The 24147-nt window shown below is 37.5% G+C and overlaps 2 protein-coding genes across 2 annotated transcripts in view; both read right to left on the bottom strand.

Annotated features, from left to right (window-relative positions):
* Positions 1–5501, bottom strand: part of LOC107738317 (polyadenylate-binding protein 1-like) — a 26418-nt gene extending 20917 nt beyond the window's left edge. Inside the window, exons 1-3 of the mRNA XM_016550053.1 lie at positions 4834–5501; positions 1306–1499; positions 1060–1175 (exon numbers count right to left, since the gene is read on the bottom strand). Coding sequence (XP_016405539.1) covers positions 1060–1175; positions 1306–1499; positions 4834–5026 — 503 coding nt within the window. The 5' untranslated portion in view covers positions 5027–5501. The remainder of the gene's footprint in view (positions 1–1059; positions 1176–1305; positions 1500–4833) is intronic.
* Positions 5502–11083: 5582 nt separating this feature from the next.
* The window catches only part of LOC107738323 (14-3-3 protein zeta-like), a 17095-nt gene continuing 4031 nt past the window's right edge, over positions 11084–24147 (bottom strand). Inside the window, exons 2-5 of the mRNA XM_016550062.1 lie at positions 20357–20659; positions 16943–17066; positions 12091–12260; positions 11084–11143 (exon numbers count right to left, since the gene is read on the bottom strand). Of these exons, the coding sequence (XP_016405548.1) occupies positions 11084–11143; positions 12091–12260; positions 16943–17066; positions 20357–20647 (645 nt within the window). The 5' untranslated portion in view covers positions 20648–20659. The remainder of the gene's footprint in view (positions 11144–12090; positions 12261–16942; positions 17067–20356; positions 20660–24147) is intronic.

Raw genomic sequence — 24147 nt, 5'->3', positions numbered from 1 at the left:
ATTACTATCTTGTACCCTGCAATAATCATTTGCTCAAACTCACTTTTATGAGATGAAGAGGGGAAAAAAAGAAAATCGGCCAAACATATCGACCAAAAAAAATCATTATCATATATCGGCTGCCCTGATTTCTAAATATACTACTGTGATATGGTAATTTTTAAACGTGCGGTTTTAAATTTTTGTCTGGTTTGTTCTCTGTGTATGTGGTAAAATTGTTGCTCTTCTGAAAAGCACTTTGGTCAGCCTGGTGGCTGTTGTATATGTGCTCTACAAATAAAATGAACTTGAACTGGAATGGGACACCCTACGGTCTCGTGGACTTAATGGACACGCGCACGCGGCGGCCATTGTAAGTCCGTAAGACCGCAAGTGCACATGAAGTCTTCCATTTGGGACAGGGCCTGAGGCTGCGTGAGACGGAGCAGCTCACACACTCTGCTGCCGCTTCTTGTTCACACACAGCTTCAGCATCGGCATCATATATCGGCCATCGGCTGCCCTGATTTCTAAATATCGGCATCAGCCAGTGAAAAACCCATATCGGTCGACCTCTAATGGTAGTGTATCTCAAATGCACTTCTGTGAACATTTTTAGGGATGACAAAATATTGAAATTATTTAATTATTGACAGTGACCCTCCTGGAGCACAATTTCATACCTGGGATTATAGACTCTACAATGTCTGTCATAATGCAATAGTACTTGCATGCAATCTTTAAACAAACGTATATTAGGCAATATAAAAATGGACACCAAAATGTTTTTCAGAATGTCGCTTTAAGGAATAGTTCACCCAAAAATGAAAATTTGCTAAAAAAAATTAAAATACACACCATCTGTGTAATTTTTCAGTAAATTTTATTTCCGGTTGAACTATTCCTTTAAATTTTATGTTACAATATTTTAATAAAAACTCTTTAATGTCACTTAGTCCAACCCTTCCACACACTTAGTCTGTTAGTCGAAGCCACTCCTCATGTTAGCTGGCAAGTTCTTTAGCAATTTTCCTTCGACCTAATGCTCAGGTTTGGGGCAATGCTAAAAATCTCACTTACACTTTTCTGTCATTCAGCAACATGCCGTTCATTTTCTCAATGGCTCTTTCAGCGGCCTCCTGGGTCTCAAAGTGCACAAAGCCGTAGCCCTTTGAGCCATTCTCGTCACAAACCACCTTAAGAAAGGATATCAGGCATAAAATCATGCACCCACTGAGCAAAAGAAGCACTCATGCACAAAAAAAAATCCAACACTCAATCATCAAACTACTGGAAAGTACACTCAAAAGTGTGTATGTGCCTTACCTTGCAGGACAGGATGTTGCCAAATGCAGAGAAGGTGTCATAAAGGGCTTTATTATCAATAGACTTATCCAGGTTCTTGATGAAGATGTTTCCAACGCCGCTCTTCCTCAGAGAGGGGTCGCGCTGAGACCACATGATGCGGACAGGTCTACCCTTGATCACGTCAAAGTTCATCGTGTCTAGAGCCCGTTCAGCTGGAAGCAAAAACAATTATGAGTCCACAAAAATGATTAGCACTTAAGGAAAGGCACTACTGGCAATTTGAATATTTCTGGATATTTAGCATCCACGTCTTTTGGACTAGTAGAAAGAAAACCTCCAAACTACATATTTAAATAAAGTGAAGTGATGTGACATGTGGCCAAGTATGGTGACCCATACTCGGAATTAGTGCTCTGCATTTATCCCATCCAAAGTGCACACACACAGCAGTGAATACACACACAGCAGTGAACACACACACCCGGAGCAGTGGGCAGCCATTTATGCTGCGGCGCCCGGGGAGCAGTTGGGGGTTCGGTGCCTTGCTCAAGGGCACCTCAGTCGTGGTATTGAAGGTGGAAGAGAGCGCTGTATATTCACCCCCCCTACCTACAATCCCTGCCGGTACGAGACTCGAACTCACAACCTTTGGGTTACGAGTCCGACTCTAACCATTAGGCCACGACTTCCCCAATGTGTTAAATGTTAGTTTTATTACACTACCTATTTGTGTCTATTTATTTATTTATTTACGATTTAACGCCATATCAGCGGCAATGGCTATATTCATGGAAAAGTCAACAGTATTATGATTACAATATTTCAATACATTGTTTACAATAAATTTACAATTTTATCTTAAAAACATTCAACATATATTCTTAAAATAACAATAATAACAATAGGAACAATAACAAATACATACAACCCCAGTTCCAGAAAAGTTGGGGCGTTTTGTGAAATGCCATAAAATCAAGAATATGTTATCTGTTCTTTCTCTTTAACTTTTATTTCATTGACTAAAGTACAAAGAAAAAATTCCAATGTTTTTACTGACCAACTTAATTTTATTTTGTAAACGTAGACAAATTTTGACACTCCAAAAAAAGTTGGGACAGAGGCATGTTTAACACTGTCACATCAACTTTCCTTTTAATTACAATGTTTTATTGTTTGGGAATTGAGAATACTAATGAGAGCAAAATTTTTGTCCAATCTCGCTTGATACAAGACTCCAGAAGCTCAGCAGTCTGTGATTGCCGTTGTCTGATTCTCCTTTTCATGACTGGTCAAACATTTTCAATAGGAGACAGATCTGGACTGCAGGTAGGCCAGTCAGTCACATGCACATGCGTATACGAAACCACACTGTTGTAGCACATGCAGAATTAGACCTGGCATTGTCTTGATCTAATAACCATAGACTGCCCATGAAAGACGTCATCTTGATGGCAGTATATATCTCTGTACAATTCCAATATATGCCTCCATGTCAATGGCACCTTAACACATATGCCAGTCACCGATGCTGTTTGCTCTGCTGCACACAAATACCATGACTGTCGCTGATGAAAGTCTGGATGGTCCCTTTGGTCTTTGGGACTCAGAACTCGACATAATTTTTCTCAGAAACACATTGAAATGTGGACTCATCTGAGCACAGCACACATTTCCACTGTCTTTTAGACTATCTGAGATGAGCTCTGGCCCAGAGAATCTGGTGTTATCACTGCATAAAATGGAACGCTTTCTCCTTGAGTAACAGAGATTCAAGTTGCATTTCTTGATGCAGCGGCAGACTGTGTTAAGTGAGAGTGATTTTCTGAAGTACTCCTGAGCCCATGTGGCTATATTTAACACAGCAGCATGATGGTTTCTCATGCTATGCCATTTGAGGGCTCAAAGGTCAAGCACATTCAACTGAGGCCTTGCCCTACATGTACTGTGATTTCTCTGGATTCCCTGAATCTTTTCACATTATTATATATGGTACTCGGTGAAAGACATAAAAAGCCATGATCCAGCTTTGCTTACAAAGACCGAGATGCTCCTTTTATACCCAAATATGACACCTTGACCTATTACCAATTCACCTGCTTACTGTGAGCCGTTTCAAAACAGTTTAACGTGGATATTCTATAACTTTTTCACTTTTATTTTGCCTCTGTCCCAACTTTTTGAGTGTGTTGCAGCCGTCAAACTCAAAATTTGTTCATATTTACAAAATACATTTACGTTGGTGAGTGAAAACTTTGGAAATCTTTTCTTTGTACTTTTGTCAATTAAGTAAAAGTTAAAGAGAATTAACAAATCACAGATTCTTGATTTTATTACATTTTACAAAACGTCCCAACTTTTCTGGAATTGGGGTTGTAGAATGTATGACACTGTATAATAAAACTCAAATTATTCCAGGAGAAACCTTTTTAAAAATCTATTTCTTTAAAATAGTCTAATCTAAGTTCTCTCGTCATTAGTTGTCTTTACGGTTTTATTTCTATTTGAGATTTATATGGACTTTTTAAATTTATATAATATTTAATTTCATAAAAATATGGTATTTTCTGGAGTCATAAAAAGTTCCAAAAACCCCTCTGTAAAACGTTCAAACTCTAATGTCAATAACAATTGAAAATCTGAATGAAATGATTTTTGGAACTGCCTTCATCCAATAATCACACTTCTGTTCTGATACAGATACAAAGAAGTTCATATTTAATTAGACAACACCTCAGTTGAAATATTTTTAAAAATTCAGAAAACTTAATTCAAAACATTTGTCTTCATGTACTGTTATTAATCAACTAGGGAAGCATATGCTCAAATCTATTAATTAATATTGTCACCTGTAGTGTTTTGCCTTAAATTTGCAATAGATGATCCTGACATTAACTGAAAATGAAGTGCATATTTTTGTCTCATGTAAATCATAAAATCGTCCATCTGAATAACCAGATTAACTACTCCAAGGATAAAAGTGATGCATTCATTACATAGACATTGCTTAGTCCCCTTTTGATTGCATTTTTGCCCAATCTCAAATTAATTTCTGAACCCTTTTTGTGCAACCACCAAAATCCACATAGCATATGATATATTATGCAACCTGAATCCAAAAAAAAAGGGACAAGAAATTTCGGATTGCACACTGAACATGTCTGACCTAAATTAGAGGGGCTGCACGTGACACCTCCAAGACCATGTTTAAACCTATTGATAACAGCATGATATAGCTTAACAATAAAACAGGGAGAACAAACAGCCATAATCAATGCGATCAAGGCAATTTCCTGACAAGCCTGACAGGGGTTATCTGTGCTGCACACTCCCCGCCCACCCACGCCCTAAATATGACAGGCACGCAACTCACTGCTGTCATGCAACAGCATGCGCTACGCATGCAGCTGTCATCCTCCTCAGCGCTTTATAATTCATAATAACCAAACACAGACGCTTGTGCTGCATGTGGATGAGATGCATAAGCACGCAACTGACACGCTACATTAAATTTTTTAACGCGTCTTTAGCGTCAACGCCATCATTTACCGTCTGCAGGCTGCTGGAAGTTGACATAGGCATAGCCCAGCGACCGGCGCGTGATCATGTCCCTACACACCCGGATGGAGAGGATGGCACCGGCCGGGCTAAACTTCTCGTACAGCATGGCTTCAGTCACGTCCTGGTGCAGGTCTCCAACATACAGCGAGGCCATGGGGTAACTAGGAGCGCTGGGGTTCATTTTCTCTTCCCTCGCAGAATTGTAGGTGTTTCGCGGCGCTAGCTCAACTACGTCGGAATATAGCTAACGTTAGATGTCAACACGCCAATTTTTAAAATTGAAAACCGTCGACTAAAAGATTACTTCGCCTGAACGATTCAAGCGTTCCGTTTAAAAATGACTGATATTTAGGGCAACTGAAATTTAAAAACGCGAAAAATCCAAACCAACGAATCAAGCAGGCCTTCGCGAGCTCACAGACTGCCGTTATTTTTCGGGGTTGTTGAGATGTTTCAAGGCCTCCAGCTTCCACTTCACCGATTTTTAAAAAAAAAAAATGAAAGAAAAAGAAATAAAATGATTTTTTGGAGTTTTTAAAAGTTTTTAATTTTTTTGTATTTTTTTTTTTTTATATATAATGTGTGCAGAGGCGAGCTCCGGAGCACACGCGCACTCTCACAGCACTAACAGCCGGGAATCGGGAGAGAAGGGGCGGGGCGAGCCGACACATATACCCGCCGCTACGTCATCCCCCGACGCAATGTGACGCAGCAGTAGCTCAGCGGTTTTGATGGTGATTGGATGAGACGTTTTCAAGCCCGCAGATCTGGCCAATAAGCGTTTAGAACGATGAATAGTTGATTTTTGTAACGACTGTATAAAAGCGAAAATAAATGACTGAACTTAATTTTTTTAACGTTTATTCATTTAATTAAGAAAAGGTAATTCGCTTAAATAAATATTTAATATTTATACAGTGGTGGCCAAAATTATTAGAGCACTAGTATTTTCACCAGCAAGATCACCAACAGGGGGAGTCACAGACCTGGAAGAACTACTGACTAGATTCAGATCTGTATTATATTCATTCAGATTTCCAGTGCAGACATTCTGGGCTTTTAAGTTGAACGTGAACTGGATGTAGGAAGCATAATTTTATTACCTTCTAATTATTTATTCATTTATGACCACAAATGCAGTTAGGCTATTGGTAGTTTTTTTTCCCTACAACACTAGCAAAGAAATATTTTCAGAATTGGGGGAAACTAGAAGTTGTCGAAGTCATGGCAATTAAATAGCGGTTTCATTTTTCTATGATTATTTTCCAGAAAAAAAGCACACTGATAGGGGGGCATGTTGTCATAAAATATCTGGATTCTCCTTTTTGTTGTCATCTAAAACTATTATAATTGGAAAAAATAATAATTCAAATAAAATAAAACAAATACTTCAATTTGAACTGAAATAAAAACAAAATAAAGCTACATGGAATTGAACAAAAAACTAGTGAGAATGTCAAAAAAGCACATACAATTACAGTGAAAACGGAAAATATAAAAAATTAACGCAAACTCAAAGTATGATATTATGCCGGGGTGTGTTGTCACCTTCTGCTGTTTATTGCAGTGTTGTTATTGTCAACAAAAATTATTAAAAATATTTTTATTTTTGGTTAATGAAATAAAATAAAATAAAGGGATTAGATTTAAAAACGAAGGTAAAGAGAGGTAAATAATTTCTAAGGTAAATAGAACTAAAAACTAACCTTTCTATGATAAATAGAAATAAAAACTAAAACATACTACTAAAACTACACAGCAACAGCTTCAGGAAAAGTATCAGAGTGATGTAAACGTCAAATATGAGGCATTCTTCTGCTATAAAGCAGCTGTAGCAGGACAATAGTGTCATTATTCAGTTGCAGTCAGTTCAGTGTTGATTCAGTTCGGCTCAAGAACTCTGTAGAGTTCATTCATTATAAAACGAGTTCAATCCAGCGATAAGCAGCTCTACTGAAGACAGTCATTATTCAGCTCGAGTCAGCTCAATATTGATTCAATCGAGGTCAATAACGGTGTCAGTGTGCAAAATTCATCAATTATGAACAAATTTGATTCAGTAGGGCTAGAACGCAGAACACAGTAATGCTGTTATCATCTCAATTCAGTTCAAGTTCTTATTCTCGTGTTCTCATAGTGTGTCAACACAGTCAAATTGAGGATTTTTCTGAATATTAAGTGAATGAACACTGTATGATATTGATGGAGATACACTGTAGTACACTCTAAAAAATGCTGGGTTAAATACAACCCAGTGCTGGGTAAAATAGGGACAAACCCAGCAATTGGGCTGTTTTGACCCAGCGGTTGGGTTACTTCCCAGAAGGCTGGGTTAAACATTTCACCCAACCGCTGGGTCAAAACAACCCAATTGCTGGGTTTGTCCCTATTTTACCCAGCACTGGGTTGTATTCAACCCAGCATTTTTTAGAGTGTAGTAGTAACTGTTAACATGTAATCTAGATTACATAATCAGATTAGATTAATTACATTTTAAAATGACTCGTAATCAGACTACAACCCCCCCAGCAGTTCCTTCACGAACTCCAGTTTGCGAAACCTTGTCATACATAATGTGATGTTTAATGCACTTCAGGTTGTTAATAACAATGAATGGAATATATTTTCTTTCTCCTTGTATTTTATATCGATGTGGTACACAACTCTCTTCTTTAAAATCAATTAGCTTAGGTCAAAAGTAATCTGAAAGTAATCAAAAGGTAGTCTGATCTGCTTTTGGCCTTGTAAGTGCGTGCTTTCACTGATGCTGCTCATATCAGTTGCCATCTGCAGTGCTGCAGTGTGTAATAACACACACATGTATTGTCTTTGTCGTTACTCAGAGAAGTTCTCTCTCCTGCTGATTACTCATCCTCTCTCCACAGAAGTACTGTTGTTCAGCGCCGTCTGCCCGTCTCCATGGCAACAGGGCCCATCCCACAGCCCTAGCCCGAGGCTCTTCACTGACACACCCCAACTGAGAGCCTTCCAGAGGTGCTCCAGTTCACTTAAAAATACAGGATCGGGTGGACAAAACAAGGATTCCTTTTTACACAGGCCTGGAAATCACAATATTGAAATTCAAACATATTTCCAGGGGTATATATATATATATATGATTGTGTAATAATACCTAATCAATCTAATAACTAATATAATACACAGTGCCCTCCACTAATATTGGCACCCTTGGTAAATAGGAGCAAAGGCGGCTGTGAAAATAAATCTGCAATGTTTATCCTTTTGATCTTTCGTTCAAAAAATGCACAAAAATTCTAACCTTTCTTTGAAGTAAAACAATTGAAAGCTGGGAGAAAATCTCATGATGAAATAAATGTGTTTCTCCAATGCACGTTGGCCACAATTATTGGCACTCCTAGAAATGATTAAGAGTAAAATATCGCTGAAGAATTTTCCCATTTATGTTTACATTGTTAATGTACACCAGAGTGACTAGGAGCATGAGATTGTCCAGCCATGACTTCCGAAGAGGACGTGTGTCTATATCGTCCTGATGCACGGTGAGGAGGAGAGTTTGAGTGGCTAAAGACTCTCTGAGGACCACAGCTGGAGAATTGCAGGGATGAAGCTTCTGCTATGGCCATCCCTGTCCTCTGAGCTGAACCCTATAGAAAATGAGTGTGGTGAACTGAAGAGGAGAAGCACCATCACGGAGCTGGGAATCTGAAGGGTCTGGAGAGATTCTAGATGAAGGAATGCTCTCTGATCTCTTGTCAGGTGTTCTCCAAACTCTTCAGGCGTTATAGGAGAAAACTCAAGAGCTGTTATCTTGGGAAAAGGATGTTGCAATAATTGGGTGAATGAAAGACCAAAAGGATAAACGATGCAGATTTATTTTCACAGCCGGGTGCCTATTAGTGGAGGGCACTGTATATTTACACACACACACACATTCTATTCTATACGTGTATTTTTATACAATTAAATTACTATATACAGCCACTGGATCTTTATGCAGATTTATTTTCACAGCCGGGTGCCTATTAGTGGAGGGCACTGTATATTTACACACACACACACACATTCTATTCTATACGTGTATTTTTATACAATTAAATTACTATATACAGCCACTAGATCTTTTTACTAAATTATTCCAGGTTTAATTAGAAATTTCTAGCCACTGAAATGTGCATTTACTAATATTTTTAATGATTTTTAAAGTTTTATACTTTACAGTAAGGTTCATTAGTTCACATTAGTTAACTACTTAAGTTAACATGAACTAAGAATGAACAATGCTTCTACAGCATTTATTAATCTTAGCTCATGTTAATTTCAACATTTACTGATGCATTATTAAATCAAAAGCTGTGTTTGTTAACATTAGTTTATGCACAGTGAACTAACAATGAACGACTGTATTTTCATTAACTAACGTTAACAAAGATGAATAAATACTGTAATAAATGTATTCAGTTTGGTCATGTTAGTTAATACATTAACTAATGGAACCTTATTGTAAAGTGTTACCGATTTTCTTAATCCTCATAAGTCTTTAAGGAATTGAAATCCCAATTTTAAAAATCCCTGATATTCTCAGGTTTCATTATTATATTATCCTTCACATTTTGACCATTGAACTACTAACTATACACTTACTGGACCAGGATTTTTAAAAGTTATTTCCGTTTTAAAAAGCAATTTCTAGCCATTGAAATTTACTAGTAATTTTCATGACATTTGAAGATTTTATTAATTAACGTAAGTTGTCAGGGACTCACAGTTCACAATTGTAAAACTGTCCAGGTCTGTTATTTTAGTGTCATTGATGTACTTTTATAGTTTTCGTTTTAATTTTAGTGAAAGTCATTAGTTTATGCAGATTTATTTTTGTCTTCAATTTAAAGCCCTGGCATCTAGATTGTTTTTTTTAATGTTGATTATAATGCTGAGTTAACATACTTTTTTTTTTTTTTTGGTTGTCGTTTTTAGTCAACAATAACAACAGTGGTCCGAATTTGTTTAGACACGTCTTCTAATGTCCATTAAAAACGGCATGTCAAAGTCAGTTTCACATCAGTTATGGCCACAGAGCCAGTTTTGTTTGAAAACACAGACGTCACATTCTCAGTTTCAGAGTTTGATAACTATAAAGTTTTTTTTCCCCCCTTCTTAACATCTCCTTTTATGTTCCAAGAAAGGTTTGGAACAACATAAGGGCGACTCTCATGCTTTGGGAACCGTTTCTTTAATAATTCCCCCGCAAGCACTCATCTAAATGAATATTTGAAGTCCAGGATCTTTCTGGAACGGCCAGGTTTGAAAAACCTTACCGAACGCAAGGCAAAAAGACCAAGAGATCATGTGGTTTGTGTTTTATCCGTTTTAATTCCACTAACATAAGATCCAGATCCCTCCGCCCACCCTCCATAACAAATAACAATAATGCTGAGTGTTCCGTATGAAAATTCTAAGACAGTTTCTAGGCAACCCAATCAGCCAACTCCAGTCACCCTGATTAACTAAAGCCACATGCAGTTTAGGCAAGTATCAAAAGAGTAAACAAAACAAACTAAAAACAGATCGAGTAAGTAGTAGTACAAATAAAACAAAACCGAAACTCCTAATAGAAAACCGTATTAATCAGATAAGCGCATGAAAAGCATTCCTCACTGCGCCGGTAACAAGACTTTTATATCAAAGTTACAGTATAAGCCATGTGTCAAGTCTTTTTGATCTTAGGTCTGGGGTCGACAGAGAGAGTTTGTACGCGTTATTATTCACCAATGAGAAATCAAACACTTCACAACTGAAGTAGAATGTCTTTGCACGAGCCCAATCTGTCACAAGTATTCGTTCATACTGACTTTCGGTTTATTTCCCATGATTCTTTAGGAAAGTGAAGAATTCAGTCTAAGCCACAAGAAACCCATCACTAACTGCTCCCCTAGTAAACTCAGAAAAGGGTTCATACTCACTCTCTCTCACACATATGCACCTACAGCAAAGTTGATGGTGACTGGCATCCCATGAGCACACATCAAGCCAGCAAACTACACTGCATTCTCCAATCCACAATGAACACATGTTGAAGACAAACAACTGCCGTTTGCCCCCCAAACAAACACACGTACACGAACACAGTCTCTCCTTCACACTCTCACATCCAAACACACACATAAATGACGGGCTGGTGAGTATGAAGCTGGAACTGGAAAAGCGTCAGCGTTGTCTCTCGCTGTGCTGACTGAAAAGCTTCTTTGTGGAGTCGGCTTTAGTTTTCCCGGCCCTCCTCTGTGTCCTCACCATCGGCCTGATTGTCAGAGGTCCACAGCTGAAAACATCAAAGCAAGGGACGTTAAAGTGTGCACATCCAGATCTGGCCACTGAAATGTCTATTTTAGTATTTTTTTTTAATATGGACCATTTAATGGGTGGAAAGGAGCATGATACATCCAGAGCTGTGCATCTTATTTGATAAAAACGGAGAAAACAACAGTTTTTTAATTACTGACAGCCGTAAGAAGAATGACTGTTACATCCCAACCTTTCTTGACTTATGTTTGAGCTCTTTATAATCAGGATCGTCTTCTGTAGGTAATATTGCATTTTCCATATTTACTTGACTTTGCATGAAAACTAGCAAAACGTGGCAAAAAAAAGGTACATCTGTTTGTAATTTGCATTTCTGTTTTTTTTTTCTTTCAGTGTCTTGCGTCATGAGCTTTGTATTTTGAAGTTACAGTGCTCATGAAATGCATTTTCAGATCTGTATATTTGATATAAATTGTCTAGAGCAGTGGTTCTCAACCCGCGGCCCGCGGGCCGCATGCGGCCCGTCACGAATTCAAATGCGGCCCACCATGCTGAACACAATTTTAAAAAATTACTTTCAGTTTTACAATTCATTTTAGTTTTTACATTAATTTAAAAATGTACTAAATAAATATAAGCTATAACCTAATGTTTTTATGTAAAATAATTTTGTTTTTCATATATTATTTTCAGACATGAGCAGTACTCACATAGCCTAATTAACGTTACGCATTTAAAGTAACGACCAAGCGGCCAGCGGCAGACAGTGAGCATATGTTTGATCAATTTAGCCTTCTCAAATCATCACGACTTGACTAAAATAAAATCTATAGATATAAAACAGTTCAAGCATATAACAATGTTTAAACGTTAAACCTAGATAAATGTGCGCTGTATCCAATATTTTGTGTGGAGAGTGGAAGCTGAAGCGCGCTCTGCAGGACATGGTGGCGCCAGCGCGATCACTCTAACCTTCTTGGCAAGTTCACAGGCCTGCTCTGGAGAGTTCAGGATCTCGTAGTAAAAGACTGAAAAGTTGAGAGCCAGGCCCAGGCGGATGGGATGAGTGGGCTGCATGTTGTCTTTGCTGATGTCAAAGGCGGCCTGGTACCCTTCCTGAGACTTCTGGATGATATCTGTGTACAAACACACCACATTATTTATGCAAGAATCATTACATACTTTCCCACAGAATAGCACAGATTAAGGCTGACAATATACACTACTGTTAAAAAGCTTGGGGTCAGCAAGCTGTTGTTGTTGAAAGAAATGAATACTTCTATTCAGAAAGGATGCATTAAATTGGTCAATAGAGACAGTAAAGATTTCGGTTTCAAATAAATTGATCCTTTGAACTTTCTATTCATCAAAGAACCCTATAAAATAAAAATTAATGTATCCCAGTTTTCACAAAAATATGAAACAACACAACTGTTTTCAACATTGGTAGTAATTATACTTTTTTGCATCCTTACTGAATAAAAGGTCAAGAAGATTAAAAAAAAAAAAAAAAAAAATCTTACCGACCCCAATCTTTCGAACAGTTGAGCACATAAAACATTTACAATATTTTATTGAGCATTTGCAATAAAATATTAAATTCAAGGAATCTGATCTTAATGTGCTTTTATATGGCCAGTTAAGTGTCCTAAAGCCTTCACACCCCTCCTGCCTTGTGTATGACCAATTCAGCATTTTGTTTGAGTCACTCAAGTTTTGCGAGGCGTGTTACATAAATGAAGAAATATTGCTCCTCACGATTATTTTGAGAAAACTGCCTGTGGAAAATATGCTTTTACTTGAACTAGATTTTTATGCTTTTAAATCCGACATTAAACACTTAAAATTTATGCCTTATGATGGTTACTGCAGTGGAAAAAATGAAAATAAACACATCTTCAAAGCCATTTCAAAACATGCATTTTACGTTTTTTTCTTCTGCGCATGGCTGAAATGAGATATAATTTTCTTTGTACTTTGGAGAGCTGTTAGTAATGGTCAATATCATGGTGCATCAAGAGCATTGATCCGTGCTCAGAGAGAAACACATAAATATTTGAAAAAGACAGCAGCTCTGTAAAGAGCGTTTGATGAGAGCACTGTGCCTGATGAGCAGTAATTGTTCATCTGAAGAGCTTCAGGAGTGCTGCATATATTACAGCCACCCGCAGGAGCTTCAGCCCAAACTCAGCAGGATGACACGCATCATCCAGATGCTGTTGCCATGGCGATGATCACGCAGCCCATCACACTGAGTACAGTAGTAGGTCAGCGGCTGCTTATCGTTTTCGTTTCCCCTTCGACGAAACCTGCAGCTTATCTATAATACTACACAAACAGACTGATCTGGGATCTGCGGCAGATGGCAGCTTCAGTCAGATCATTCTCCTGCTCCTGTGCTACCATAGAAACACACCAGGCACTTAAAAATTCATCAAACCCTGCAGGGAGAAGCAGCAGCCCTAATAACCTCATGCATCTATCGGAAAGAGTGAGTTATTACTTCCACAGACGGACTAAGACCACATGTGGAGGGAAATCACTCATTAGCCTCATTAATGAAACCAAGCGAGGTGGAGCAGGACAGACTGAACTGCGTGCTGCAGTGCTCCATCTGCAGCCGAGATGTCCACTTGTGATGAGACAAAGACTGGATGGTGGAAAATAAAACCACAACATTTGCATTGTGCTCACTGGAAGCACACAAAACACAACCAAACAGGGCTGGGCCATTTTTCAGATTTTATCGATTAATTCAAATTGAATGTTTTGCCACGATTTTATTATCTATAAATCGAGGAATCACGATTTCAAATAGAAATATTGCCAAACGTTAGAATTAGACACTTTGACAATATGCCAATGCTACGGTCCAATGATCCAACCGCTCACGTGTGACACGCTCGTATCACACAGAATGCGCTTTTGTGTTGACAAAGATGCGACGCGGGCAGTGGAATAGGAAAAAATTGCAAGATGAGAGTGAACTTCTTTAAACTTGAGCGGCATGTTTTTAGAATGCCGTTTCATGCATGAGACGCTGCAAGAGACAAACGCGTCCATGTTTACATAGAAAAAAAATATGTAAAAGCAGCGCAATCGAATAAAAAAACCTGTAAAAAACTACTACTGTATGTCTGACAGGCTCAAAGCTGCTGTTCATTCATATTTACTGTTAATAATAGTCTATTGGTGTTATACCTTCAGTCATTTAGAATTTGAATTACCTTGACTTTTGAGAATCTTTTAAAGCATTTTCCTCGTAAATTTCTGAACATAAAATACGTATTAGACAAGTTTGTACAAGATGTAGTTGTAGTTCATGCATCTTTTCTGTTTCCATCATACAGTCTATGGTTTCCATGTGTCCGGCGCGACGAGACAAAACCAATAAAACCCATTACAAACGAGGCATTTGTTGCATCCAGTGGGGACATAATTACGGATTATAATGACTTATACTGTCTTTTTACGCGTTGAGTATCGCGCGGCGTAAACATAAAACCATGTCTGCATTTGTGATCGGAGAAATGACAAACAACAAGCGCTACTCTACACTGCTCAAAACTCGTGTTTTAATCATCAGTGGCAAATTCTTTAAATATGAAAACGTACTTAGTCTGTGAGCATTGTAGTTTACTCTACCAGGATCAGGAAACAGTCCTCCATAAAATGTGCTGCACACATCTGATGGGTCATATGATGAAATCGCATCATATGACCCCTTTAAGAAAAAGTTACTTGAATCATGTTGTAGTTAAATTTTCAAGTTGACTAGTTAAAATTCATAAAACAAATTTTAAAAAACATTCGGGGGAGAAAAAAAAATCGAGATTTTATTTTTTTGCCATATCACCCAGCCCTACAACCAGATCATTTGATTGGCTTGGTTCTTTGTAATAAAGCAGAGATATGAGCTACGGTGAGGATATTACATGCGGGCATGAAACCGGAACACTGGACGTCCTTAAATTAATCTGCAAGCTGCTTGTGTCTCAAGAGCTTCATGAACTAGGACACAAGCCCTTCAGATCTAAACCTCCATCCTCATCTCCAGATATATAATTAATGAAAACTCTGAGTCTGTGGCTACTTAATGAGATTTCTAACTCTATTAAGAGGGTTAATTGATTGACCTCTTGAGTTAAGAAGTGCCAAACACAGTCAGGTGGTGCTTTTAGGAAACTCTTGCTCTTTTCCAAACCCTAGCACTGCTGCTCGCTATTCTAATGGGTGCACAAAGATAAAGAGCATTTTTAATAAGATGGAGCTATATTCAATCAATTCTTTGAAGGACTTGATAAAGTATTTATGAAGGAGATTTCCCCTGATGCTTATGGCAATGCATTCTGAGTTTGTCTTCTCCATAAGATGCTGCCATATGTTGGCTAAAACGAGGTGGTGTGTTTAAGGCAGCATCATTCTGCCGCATACTGTTTGGATCAGTGTTTGTGTTGGCGTGCGTGAGATGCTTCTAGGTAGGCAGCAAGAGTGTTTGGAGCAGGGCCAGTATACTAGTTCAAGGACAAACAAATGAGTAAAACAACATTAAAATCACCACAAGAGTTATATTTGCAGTTATGTAAGATTATTCATGTGGACATTATTGCTCTGTTCCAAAACCTAGTGGGCGGTCAATCTGCCCAGCATTTCAAGCATTACTGGCATGCTTTTTAAAATATGCATTAACATGATGCTCATTTAGACAAATTCTGAGACATAAACGGTAAAAAAAATAAATAAAATTGACAAAGTTAATTATATGCATTTGATTCGACACTGAAAAGTATTTAGTAATTTACGCAACACTGTGTGCCATATATTTTATGCTGCATTGTTTATGCTTGGAAATGTAAGACTATGTTTTGCGGAAGTACTTTTGACTTAAAGTAATAATAATAATAATACACTATATTATTAAATATCATTAAATCTTTTTTAATGCATATCACAATTTTTCTTCTCCACTTTAATTTTAACAGTAAACCTCTGTTGTGCTGCACCTTTTCGGCAAAAAATAAAAAGAACTGTTAAATTTTCATTTAATTACATTTTCAAATATTTATTAAATTGTTAATGTTTTATGCCATCATTTGATTACCACAGAAAATTTTGTTGTATTGAACCATAAATCCAAAAATTTAGACTTTCCAAAATAAATAAATAAATAAAAATAATAATATTAGACATGCTTTTTGATCATTACAATTTAATTACACCATTAAAATAGAATCCACATAGAATTTGGTGAATAAATAAAACATTTAAAGGATCCTAAAAATGTATTTTTTGTTGAACCTATTGTTAAAATTGTTGCTAATCTTTTAAACATTTCATGATTAATTAATTAGACATACTTTTCAGTTATCAAAATTTTATTTAACCATTAAAACAATGAAGAGAGAGAGAAAAAATATATTTAGGGAAAAATAAAACAGACTTTGGGGGGAAAGAAAACTGATTTAACAGGACCCTAGCGATGTATAGCTGCAGGTGTGGCTTACATTCTGAACCATAAACCATTTCTGTTTTAAAAGAGAATTTGTGCAACATTCCCTCAATAATCAGCCATTAAGGGTGTGGAAGCACAAGTAAAGACCTGTTCCACTGGTAGCTATCAAACCAAAAAAATCTGCATGTGTGTGATGGAGGTGTGGCTGCACAGCAGGCAGCAGACACATGCAAAGCCTCAAACTCAGAGACACCATGCTGAACATCAAAGACCATCTAATATAGAGATCGGTTTCTCAAATCAAAATAAAGGATATTAAGAAAAGACAAATAAATCTCATATAAATGTTGTTTAGGAGAAGCTCACCGGCTTTCTCGTCTCCTGTGGCGACCTCAGCCAGGTAGCGGTAATAGTCTCCCTTCATCTTCAGGTAGAACACCTGGCTCTCTGCTGGAGAAGTGCTGCGGATCAGAAACTTGTCCAGGAGATGCTGCGGAAGAGAGACACATGAATGTAAACACACACAGCCCAAAATAGTAATAGTAATGTTTCTCACACGCTACTGTATGAGAAAAGCCCACAAATTTCCATGACTTTTCTATAAAGATTTCCATTTTTATGGAAACACATCAAACCTCATAACTGCTCAGATAACTTGATGGCAAACACCGGCCAATCAAGGTTTGTTCTACACTTTCTGTATCATTTCTTGCTGAACAAGTGACTGGCCTGTGGGGCTGTCAAAAAAAAAAAAAAAAACGAATTTCGAATATTCGTCGAATTTAAAATAAAAATCCACATTCGAATGCAAAAATGTTGCATTCGAATTTTAGGTGTGCGTTAAAGGAACACTCCACTATTTTTGAAAATAGGCTCATTTTCCAACTCTCCTAGAGTTAAACAGTTGAGTTTTACCATTTTCGAATCCATTCAGCCGATCTCCGGGTCTGGCGGTAGCACTTTTAGCTGTAGCTTAGCATAGATCATTGAATCTGATTAGACCATTAGCATCTTGCTCAAAAATGACCAAAACGTTTTTATACTTTTCCTATTTAAAACTTGACTCTTCTGTAGTTACATCGTGTACTAAGACCGACGGAAAATGAAAAGTTGCGATTTTCTAGGCCGATATGGCTAGGAACTATACTCTCATTCCGGCGTAATAATCAAGGAACTTTGCTGCGGTACCATGAGTGCAGCAGGCGCAATGATATTACGCAGCGCCTGAAAATAGGCTAACTTCCGTCAACATAACCAACATGATCACCTGCTTGCACAGGGAGCGTGCTGGGGACTATTTTCAGGCAAATAGTGGAGTGTTCCTTTAAGGAGGCAGCCTTACCAGTGGCGCACGAGATGCGATGACGATATAACTGTCGTTGCATTATAATGTTTTTGTTAGGCTATACAGTTAAAGCCACTAGATGCGACGCTGCTGCGTTAATTACAAATATTGCGGGAAAAGAGAACATCAATGCGGAGAAGATCTTGTTTACATCAAAACTGAAACCAAGCCGTTCACACAGAACACATATTTCACGCATTTTCTAGAGGGACATCTATCACCGTTGCACTCGTGTCTCGCACAAAAGAGCCGCATGTTTAGAAAGCCATGTAAAGTTAATGAAAGTTTAACTTTTCTTCACCCTAACTGAAATTATGCATTTTAAATTCGAATATAATTCGAATTTTGATAATATTTAAGTACAAAATTCGAATTGAGTTTTTCAGCCATTTTGACAGCCCTACTGGCCTGAAGTATATTCACAGAGAATATTTTTTCTTTATAAATTGATTCATAACCAACATTTATGTACAGTTTTACTCCCTTGTCTTTCATCCTTGTTTTATGGCAGTCTTTTAAATATTGCTGGACTTTCTTCAAGCATACATTCACACTTGATGTGAATAGCTTTTCATTTTGCAATTCACTCCGTTTCATTTCATTTTGATGTGAATAGTCATTTCTCTCTTGTCAACTTAATTTGGTGTGGAACATCAGGACTACTGGCGAATGCACTTCAGACCTCATGACTTTAACATGGTGCTTTCTTGCATGATCTTATGGGCTTGACATGTTGTTCATGTCAAAAGTTGTTGAGAGGATGTAAGATGTAACATCCAGCTGGTTCTTTCTTTGCAGGAGCCTACTTCAACCCATTAACCTCCAAATGCCAGATTAAACATTACATTCTTCTGGATTCAGTCTAAATAACATCTGGAAAATGTAAGGAATGTCATAAACACAAAGCATAACATTCCATGTGCCACCGTTTAAGACGTCTCCGGCAGCAATCCAACTCAAACGGCCCAGTACAAGGAGAGGCAATGGCCCTGTCTGATTCATTAAAGCCTTATACAGTTGCACACAGTAAGTCTCACCTCTAGTTTCCTGGAAGAAAAAAACTCTGTACCCAAAACCACTCCAGAGGAAGAGCCGATTCGGTGATCGTTCAAACAAAGGACTCCCATTGTTTTGCTTATCTAGATACAGTTTTGGGCAAAACCAATGACCTCTAGCTACTGACTGGCTGAAGTCCTGCGACAATATCTTACAAGAGGACAGCGCTTCAGTAATTATGAAAATCAGTTGGTTCCAGATTTTGTACAAATTGGAACTAGTTCTGAATGAGAACCAGGGGCCGGATTCATGAAAATTAACTAAAAAAAGAGAAAGAAATTAAGAAATTTCTTAAAGTCACAATGAAATCTAAATTGACAATTCTTATTCTTTCTTATTAATCAAATATCGCAGTGTTTATTTGAAATTAATTATCTGGGTTTTTTTTCTTTAATTTTTTTTAATTCATGTGCCTTTGTAATCTTGAATAAAAATAACTTCCTATTCTTCTTGATACAGCATCTTTTCTCTGATGACATGTTCACCAGCACGAGGGCGGGACAACCTGTCAATCACATGAGATCATAGCAATAGCAAAAGCCAATGATCCAATCAATTCCCGATGGACAAAAATCAAGTCCTGCCCAACATTTCTGTCTCATTCAAGAAGCTCTTTCACTCATATATACAGTATCTCACAGAAGTGAGTACATCCCTCACATTTTTTTCAATATTCGGCAGTGCTGGAAAATAATGGTGGCCGCACAAAATATTGACACTTTGGGGCCAATTTGGACATTTTCACTAAGGGGTGTATTCACTTTTGTGGCCAGCGGTTTAGACATTAATGGCTGTGTGTTGAGTTATTTTGAGGGGACAGCAAATTTACACTGTTATACAAGCTGTACACACTACTTTACATTGTAGCAAAGTGTCATTTCTTCAGTGTTGTCACATGAAAAGATAATAAAATATTTACAAAAATGTGAGGGGTGTACTCACTTCTCTGAGATACTGTACGGCACAATAGAGAAGAAAAGACGATTGCAACTTTTGTTTCATGCCGAAATAAATCAATTCCAAAAAGTTCGTACAAATGTTCCTAAGTGCAACTCTTAAATTCCTAAGAATTTCTCATATTAAAAATATCGTATTTTTTTCTGACTGTACAGCGATTCGACTTGATTGACTTGCTGATCAACTCGATGAAAAACCCTTCAAAGGCCAAAAATAATAAGAAAATAACAGTTAAGAAGAATTTTATTCTTAAGAACGTTTCATGAATCTGGCTCCAGCTCTTTATTCCTGACCCTAGCTCTGGGTAAAAACAAAAATAAACACCTTGCTGACAGGACATTATTCACCATATCCCATTTAAAACGTCAAGCTCTGCCATAGTTGTGATCCCTATCAGCGGCTCTTTCCCTTTCCAAGCTCACCAGAACGTCTTTGCAGATGGTCTTCAGCTCAGACTCAATCTTCTCACGGTACTCTTTAGCCATCTGCTGTTTGTCACTGCCCTCGGTCTTCTGCTCGATGCTGGACACCACCCTCCAGGCGGACCGGCGGGCACCCACAACATTCTTGTAGGCCACAGAGAGCAGGTTTCTCTCCTCGTCGATCAGCTCCTCTCCAAGCTCAGTCACTTTCTTCATGGAGTCGGCCATGTCATCGTAGCGCTCAGCCTGCTCCGCCAGTTTGGCCCTCTGCACATGTTGGCTCTTGTCCATGGCTGCTAGGTTCTACAGGAGAGACAAAATTTCACTTACATCATCTCAGAAAGATGAATTAATATGCAAATTTATAATCTGTGGTGTACTAAATGCTTTGCTAATTGGAGATCTCAATTAGACTAATTATACATTAAATCTAGCTAAAGATCAATCAAATAGAAGCAAAAATGTGCTGAAAACATATAGAAAACCCATATGTTGAATCTGTAATGGTTTTTGAGCTAAAGTAAGAGATGACCACTCAAATCTGATCTAAATAGATTTACAGAGTTGAATAGATTTCCCCAGTGCATAACTTATATCTCACTACTAGGGGTGTGACGAGACACTTATTCACGAGAACGAGACGAGATTTTTAGACTTTTTTAAAGAAATCCTCAATGATGAAATATATAGGGAAAAATAGTCTTATTCAACTGAAAAACACAAAATGCAAAAAAGTAGGTGCATTTTGAAATCAACGTGTACTTTATTAAATTAAACATCTATTTTAATAAATGGTATGCAGTAATAAACAACATGTAAACACTGCAAAATGTTTTGCCACAAACTCAACTGACAGGCAAGTAATTGCACAAAAATTATAAATAGTATAAATAAAAATAAATAATAAACAACAAATATCCCTTTAAAGTGGAAGTGAAGCAGTCAGTCAAGTTTACATTATTTAGTAAACTGAATTCCACTTATATAAAAAATATATATAATAAACACAATTAATGGATCCGTTTTAAAGAATAAAGTAGTGGTTCCCAAACTGGGCAGCGCAGCAAGGCTGAGGGATAGTGTACAGTCTTCTTTTGCAAAAGAAGCCTCTGCAGGGTGATAAAGAATACACTGTTTATTTATATTTTTTATTGTTACCAAATTCTGTGTTTTAGCATGTCTAATTATTTGAATGCATAAAACAACTTAATTTATTCATTTTTTTTCCCTCAGAAATTCTGTGTTGTGTCAAATCAAACGCTAAAATGCTCATAAAGTGACTCTCAGAGCAGTTCTGGAGATGTTGTTCATGTGTTTACGTCCTCATTTAGTGAGACGGCAGACGCTGAAATCACCGCGAGTGTCAGGCGGCTTCAGTGTGTGTGTAGTAAATGAAACCGCACGTCTGCGCCATTCATTAACAGAGACAGGCAGAACATGCAGGATTCATATTTAAATCGACTTTTGCGGCTTAATATTTACAGATACTAGTCCAAATCGTGATTTGATTTAAGTGTAATTACCTACTTTTGATTAATTCATTCAAAATGTCAAATTCCGTGACATTCCGCGTTAAACTGTGAATTCTGTTTTTATGACTGGATAAAGACTACACTGCGTAATTTTCCCGCTTATCATGCGGCCACTTGCCTGATGTGAACATAAAATATCTTACATACCACCACTTGTTAACGAGCCAGTGTAATGCAAATATATCTGAAAGGTCTGCGCGTCGTGCGCGAGGATATCGTCACGTTCTCGCGAGACCAGTCAGATCTCGCGAGACACATCGGATCTCGCGAGATCTCGTGCCACCCCTACTCACTACAGTTACAGCCGCATCTGTAAATGTTAGAAAGTCACACAAAGATTTGTTTTGCATAAAGGCTTGTCCTGAGAGCAAGCGAGTCTCTGTTAAACTTCACTAAATGAGTGCCGGAGCTGAGTGCATGTCAAACAGATGGAGTACAACAAAATAAGAGGGCAAAGTTCACAAAATAATGATCTTTAAAAAAGCATCATATGACCTCTTTAAATGTTTTATTGGATGTATTAAATGTAGGTTTGAAGTACTAGGCCTTCATATAACACTAAAGGCCCTTTCAAACGGTACGCGGCAGTCGCGAGTGTCTAGTTCATTCTCAATGGGAGACATGCGGAAAGCGGCAAAACGCGGGCGGTTACAACCAAACAGTGAACAGATTACTAACAACCAATCATAGAACATTTAACTGAACTGCCTATTGGAAAAATAGAGGAGAAGATTGTTTTAAGTGTAACAGATTTCCCAGAACTGTATGATGACCCATCTAAAATATCATACAGAGACATAAATAAAATTATATTTTATAATTTTTACATCAATTTTTACCTCACAGGTCAAATTTGACCTAAAAAAAAAAACAACTCAAATGTTTACTTCAATCGTGACCTCACAGGTATGCTCTTTAGGCAAATCATCGAAAACAACTTAACTTGTGCCAAACGGAAAAAAAGGAAAATAATGACAACAATTAATGGCAGAATGACACAAACACAAATTTCCGTTATGTTTTATTTAGTTTTTAGTAAATACAAAGGTGATGTTGACAATTGTAACTATGGCAACGTCCACTCTGAGACCGCAACGCGACCACCGCCTCAACTACACAAAACGCTTCCACTACAAGAGAAAGCGGCAGCCGCGCGGCGATTCCACCGCTTGCCGCGTCCCGTGTGAAAGGGCCTTAAGATTTTTACTTTATTAAAGCTATAAATGTTAATGGACTGTTGTAATGGGGTATAAACTTAAATGTATATTTATTTTCATAGGCTTCAATTTACACATTGTTTGGAAGACAATATTTGGCCAGATGAAACAACTAAAAATAACGAATAATGAAAATGAATCATTTTAATCCAATTACTCAAAGATTAATCGATTAGCAAAACAGTGATTAGTTGCAGTCCTACTGTAAATGTGGTAAAATGGCTCCACTTTCTCAACTCCCACTGGCAGTAGCCACAATGCATCACTGTTCATCCGCATAAAGTTAAACTCAACTTTATTGATTATATAGCAATATAGCTAAAATAACTGGTTAAGTATTTAAAATATTATTATTTTTTAAAACACATTAAAGGTCTGTTCACACCAAGAACCATAACGATAAAGATAACTATACTAAAAAATTGCTTTGAAAAAATAACTCAATATAGTTACCAGCAATATTGTTCCTCCATGCCATTATCGTTACAGTTGTGGACTTCCCTAAACTCATGGAATTAAAACGATTATTAAACTTTATAATTATGATTATTACAAACATTATAGTTAGCATTATGGCTATCCTTGCTGCAAACACGTCTTTAATGATAGCTATAAAGATAACTATTTTAGAGTCCACACCAATGGACACTAACATTCTGTTTATTTTAAGCGCACTGCAGTTTTGTTGTCTGCCACTTCAAATGCTCGAGATCTCCAAAGTCTGGTGGATTCTGTGATTCAGTGTATTTCTCATTCATCAGCTGGAAAAAAAACAACAACTACCGTATTGTCCCGAATATAAGACGATATTTTTTTCTTGGAAATACATCTGAAAAAACGCGGTCGTCTTATATTCAGGGTCTAGACTTTGACATGTCAATAATACACCCACAACACTAGGTGGCGCCAAATACGCTTAAATGAGTGTGCCTGAAATACGTAATGTAATGCGTGTTGTAAAGATCGCCAGTAAACACAAAAGAAGCAGAAAACCTTACAGCTGCATGAGTCGTGACTGTCACATTAGCCTGATGGGACCAAA

This window comes from Sinocyclocheilus rhinocerous, unplaced genomic scaffold, assembly GCF_001515625.1.
Source record: "Sinocyclocheilus rhinocerous isolate Xijiao unplaced genomic scaffold, SAMN03320098_v1.1 scaffold1666, whole genome shotgun sequence".
Taxonomy (NCBI): Eukaryota; Metazoa; Chordata; class Actinopteri; order Cypriniformes; family Cyprinidae; genus Sinocyclocheilus; species Sinocyclocheilus rhinocerous.
This window is presented reverse-complemented; position numbering and strand designations above follow the sequence as displayed.